Genomic DNA, 5,402 nt, shown 5'->3' with positions numbered 1-5,402 from the left:
AGACGGAAGGGTTTTAAGTAACCGGAATAAACTGATATTAAAGGGCAAAAGCGAAAAGGGAAGTGCTCTTAACGTGACCAAGCCTACGGGGCCTAGCGGAAGTCCTGGTTCACACGCCACGCGGAGAGGATCCTGGGGGCCGGAAGGAGGTGGAAACTGTGGCCGGCCAGTTCGCCTGTGCAGTCCTCGGGAGGAGAGCGCGTGGCTGTTCAAAGAGGCGTGTTGCTGGAGCGCGTGGCTCGTGCGCGGAGGTCAGAGGTGGTCAAAAGCCAGACATCCGTGAGAACTCGAGACCGTGAATTATGGTCGGGAGATCGCGGCGGCGCGGAGCGGCCAAGTGGGCAGCTATGCGAGCCAAGGCAGGTCCCGGCCCAGCGGACGACAATGAAGACGATTCAGAATTGCCACCCTCGCCAGGGGACTCCAGCTACTATCAAGATAAGGTAGATGATTTTCACGAGGCCCGATCTCGGGCCGTCTTGTCCAAAGGCTGGAGCGAAATGGAGAGTGGGGACGAGGAGGAGGATGGCGATGAGGAGGAGGAGGTTCTAGCCCTAGATATTGCTGATGAGGACGATGAAGATGGAGAGAGTGCGGGGGATGATGAGGATGATGATGATGGTGGGAGCTCCCTCCAGAGTGAGGCCGAGGCATCTGTGGATCCCAGTTTGTCGTGGGGTCAGAGGAAAAAACTTTATTATGACACAGACTACGGCTCCAAGCCCCGAAACCGACAAAGCCAACAAGAAGTAGAGGAGGAGGAGAGAGAGGAGGAAGAGGAAGCACAGCTCATTCAGCGGCGCCTTGCCCAAGGCCTGCAAGAGGATGATTTTGGGGTGACTTGGGTAGAGGCCTTTGCAAAACCTGTAGCTCAAGTAGATGAGGCTGAGACCCGGGTCGTGAAGGATCTGGCGAAAGTTTCAGTGAAAGAGAAGCTGAAGATGCTGCGGAAAGAATCACCAGAGCTCTTGGAACTGATAGAAGACCTGAAAGTTAAGTTGGCAGAGGTGAAGGATGAGCTGGAGCCATTGCTACAGTTGGTGGAGAAAGGGATCATTCCATCTGGAAAAGGAAGCCAGTACCTGAGGACCAAGTACAATCTTTATTTGAACTACTGCTCCAACATCAGTTTTTACTTGATCCTGAAAGCCAGGAGAGCCCCTGCACATGGACATCCTGTCATAGAAAGGCTTGTTACCTACCGAAATTTGATCAACAAGTTGTCCGTTGTAGATCAGAAGCTGTCTTCTGAAATTCGTCATCTACTCACACTTAAGGATGGTGCTGGAAAGAAAGAACTGAATTTAAAAGCAAAATCCACCAAGGCCAAGCCAAAATCTGTTTCAGAGACTGTTGCTGCTGCCTCTGTTGTTACAGATATTTCTGATGATTCTGATTTTGATGAAGCTGCACTGAAGTACTATAAAGAAATAGAAGACAGACAAAAGTTGAAGAGAAAGAAAGAAGATAGTACTGAAGAACAGGCTCTTGAAGATCCAAATGCAAAGAGAGCCATTACCTATCAAATTGCTAAAAATAGGGGACTTACACCCAGGAGAAAGAAGATTGATCGGAATCCTAGAGTCAAACACAGGGAAAAGTTCAGAAGAGCCAAAATTCGCAGAAGAGGCCAGGTTCGTGAAGTTCGTAGAGAAGAGCAACGTTATACTGGTGAACTCTCTGGCATACGTGCAGGAGTTAAAAAGAGCATTAAGCTTAAATAAAGTTTTTACCTAGCTTAAGTTTTTTGGCAATAATTTTAGATCAATAAATTTTTATTTTTAACTGAAGTTATTGTGTTCATATATAATACCTAACCCTAAAATTTAAAAATTCTTGCTGACAGGGAAATTTGGGTTATTGCTCTATTTTATTTTATTTTATTTTATTTTATTTTATTAACTTAATGATTTATTAGACCTTTAAAGTCATACTAAGAAATAGTATGGGAGTATTTTTATATTTGGAAGCAATATGAAAGTACTTGGGAAAAATGATGGTGTTGAAAAGAGTTCCCCGGTATTCTTTCAAGTAGCCTTTGAAAATTTCACAGCTGGTCGTGGAGCAACAGTCAAACTTAGAACACTTATCATTTGTCTTGTAAAGTGAAAAGAATGGACCTTGGCAATCATCTTACTTGTAAGAGTCTACAAAATAGTTCTGACATACATTTCACTTCCCTAAGTAATTCTTGAGCAGGATACTTGTTAGTAAATAGGTTTGTCAACTTAAAGGTTTTGTACATTGTGTGTAATAAAAGCTTAGGAATGTAGAGGAACTTTGGTTAAAAGTGGAAAGAGCTATGCTTTAATTACATTAATTGAACATTTTCTAACAGGGGTGACTTATTAGAAATGTGGTAAATAAGGTAAAAATTCCATTTACATTTTTACCTTAATGTGGTAATTAAGGTAAAACTTCCATTTTCCATACTGTACTGGTGTCTAGCAGCAGTTGCTGTTTATATACACCATTTGCTGAAAATTTGGTGGGTACTGCTAGGTAAGTGAAAAATTTAAATGGTAAAAAAGTTACTAAATTTTTCTTTTTTTACTCTGGTTTTTACAGTAGGAAAGAGATGCTGAGATGGCAGACTTTTTTTTAATATATATATTTATTTTGGGGAGAGTGCAAGGCAGGGAGGGGCAGAGAAAGGGGGACAGAAAATCCAAAGTGGGCTCTGTGCTGACAGGCTGACAGCAGCAAACCTGATGTGGGGCTTGAACTCATGAACCTCAAGATCATGAGCTGAGCTGAAGTTGGACGCTCAATCAAATGAACCACCCAGGTGCCCATGAGATAGTGACCTTAAAATTAATTGGGATGATGCCAGGGAAGGAAATGACAGGACTAGTGAAGGAAAGCACAAAAGATGTTCTAACTATGCCACTGTTCATTCAATAATACCTCTAGCTGCTAGAGATGCAGAGATGGTCACTGGTTAATATTTATTAAACAATTGCCATGTACCAGTTGTGTGTCACCTAATTTAATCCTTACAATAACTTTGTGAGGCGTGGTACTGTTCTGCATATATCATTTATGAGGATGCTGAAATTCCAGGAGGTTAACTTTAAAAACAACACAGCATTGGGATTTGGACCCAAATAGGCTTAATAGGAGCCTTCATTATCTTTATCTCTAGTTTACAACTGTTTTCCTCAGTAGCACATGTGTCAAATTATTTTATCTTTTGTTATAAAGAGATTGGTTGGAAATGGAATGGACACTTAGTGCTAAGGTACTGTAGTAAGTACTTTATTTGTACTTCCTTATTCCTCACAACTTTTGTGCAGTAAATTCTACTAGCCATATTTTAAAGATGAGGAAACTGTGGTCCCAAAAAACAACTTTCTCAAGGTCACATAGATATTAAGTAGCTGGATTTCAGTCCAGCCTTTCTGGCTTCAGAGCCCCATCCTACACTTCCTTTTCTAATACAGTAGAAAAGTACAGGTTTTACAGTTAGTAGGGTGCTTTTGCATTAATTACTTAACCCTCAGACTCATTTTCTTCATCTGCATGGTGCAATTATTAAACCTACCTTGGAGAGGTGATATAACAATGGTTAAGATCTGTGAGATAATACAAAATATATGTATTGGTTCTGCCCCTGATTCTTGGCACAGAGTTCTTAAACCCTTGTTAATTCTTGTTGATTCCCAGGTGATAAGAGCACTAGGAACATCTTTTGTTCTTTTTTACTTATTTATTTATGTTTGTTTGTTTATTTTGAGAGCCAGAGCACACACCCGAGCAGGGAGGGGAGAGGTGGGGGTAGGGTGGAGAGAAATAATCCCAAGCAGGCCCCGCCCTCAGTGCAGAGCCTGACCTGGGGCTTGATCCCACTACTGGGGATGACCTGAGCTGAAATCCAGAGTCCAATTCTTAACCGACTGAGCCACCCAGGCACCCCTTGTAGCATCTTTTGCTCTAATGAGGTGACTGTGAGTGGGCTCTTGGATGAGGGCTAGTCACCAGAAAGACCAGGCCATAATTAGAAGCTTGGAATTTTCAGACTGGATTAAGTTCCTAGTCCAGTTCCATCACTGAGTCTATGATTTTGGCTAAGTTACTTCATCTCTCTGTTCCTTAGTTTTTTCATCTAAACTGAGAGGAGGAGTAGTAGTAGTATTACCTACTTCATAGAGGTTTTATAAGGATTAATAGAGTTGTTAATGTAAAGCACTTAGAAAAATGGCTGTTATACAAAAATCACCAGTAAGTGTTGGCTCGAACTATAGGGTTGTGAGAATTAACACATCTCACACACAGGTGCTCAGTGAATTGTAGCTAATAGTATAGTGATTCCTATCATTACAGGAATATACTGAGTAAAGTGTAATCATATGTAAAAGTGATTCCGAAGTTTAGTATCCTAAGTTTAGAAGAGGGGAGCATTAGGTGAACACGTGAAGGAATACAGAAAATCTGGCACAAGAGAAAAAGCAAGGGAATGAAGTTAGAGGTTAAAAATATTTGATGCTCTGTCAAACCCCTGCCAGATATACAACGTTGTGAGGAAAAAATGTTTTAAAGGAAGAAAAGCCTTCCATTTGAGAAAGTGGAAAAGAGTTACGCCTGTTAATATTCTCCCAAATGTATCAAATACTCCTTCAGAGACCTCACAATACATTCATTATAAACATTAATTCATTCTGGAATAGCTGGGATATGGATGGTACTATCCTAATTCCAAATATAAAAAATGGCCTTGCCTGATGTGAACTGATAGCTAATGAAGTAACAGACTGCTGTATATAATATGTATGCCATCCAATTTTGTATCTACTCAAACCTTTAAAGAGCACTGAGACCTGCTGGGTACCATTGTAACAAAGGAATCATAAATTGCTAACTACGCACTGTGATCACTTACCATAGTGACTCCTTTGTGAATTCTGTCTGGGGAGTCTCATGGGTAACAGTTCCAATAAAATAGGTTACTGGTTTCTGGTATCAGAAAATTAAAATATTAAAAAGAAGAAAATACCAAATTAGTGATCCAGTGACTTACTCCGCCTGCTGACTAGCTTTGATATAGTTTCTCTAAGCCAGTTTCTGACCTATATTCTAATAAAGGAATTAATGTATCCATTTAATTTTTGTGTAGAAATAAATTTATTTACTTATCAGACCTCAATGGTCAAAGCTTTTTGGCAAACTGGGAAGTTACTTTTTGTGATCTTACACATAAAAAATAACTTTGGTAACATGAATAATTGTATTTACATATTTGACACAAAAGAATAAGTTACATCTTTGAGTTATCGCTGGAGTTGCCTATTCCTTGCCTGACGTAAAAAAATTTTAAGTTAATATGTTACAGTAATATAAGTTAACATAACCTAAGTAATTCAAGAAAGGCAAAGGTGAGTATAATTTACATCTCAGAGAGAACA

The 5,402-nt window shown here is 40.2% G+C and overlaps 1 protein-coding gene across 1 annotated transcript; it reads left to right on the top strand.

Moving 5' to 3' along the window:
* Positions 1-1,790, top strand: UTP3 (UTP3 small subunit processome component). Its single transcript, XM_029945209.1, has one exon. The coding sequence runs from the start codon at positions 303-305 to the stop codon at positions 1,722-1,724; it is 1,422 nt and encodes a 473-aa protein (XP_029801069.1). The 5' UTR covers positions 1-302; the 3' UTR covers positions 1,725-1,790.
* Positions 1,791-5,402: the final 3,612 nt, after the last annotated feature.

Source organism: Suricata suricatta, chromosome 1 (genome assembly GCF_006229205.1).
Source record: "Suricata suricatta isolate VVHF042 chromosome 1, meerkat_22Aug2017_6uvM2_HiC, whole genome shotgun sequence".
Lineage (NCBI taxonomy): Eukaryota > Metazoa > Chordata > Mammalia > Carnivora > Herpestidae > Suricata > Suricata suricatta.
Note: the sequence above shows the minus strand (reverse complement) of the source record. Positions and strands in the feature narration are given on the sequence as shown.

Excerpts from the sequence above, each read along its gene's own strand:
- UTP3 (XM_029945209.1), top strand. The coding sequence starts at position 303 with ATGGTCGGGAGATCGCGGCGGCGCGGAGCGGCCAAGTGGGCAGCTATG.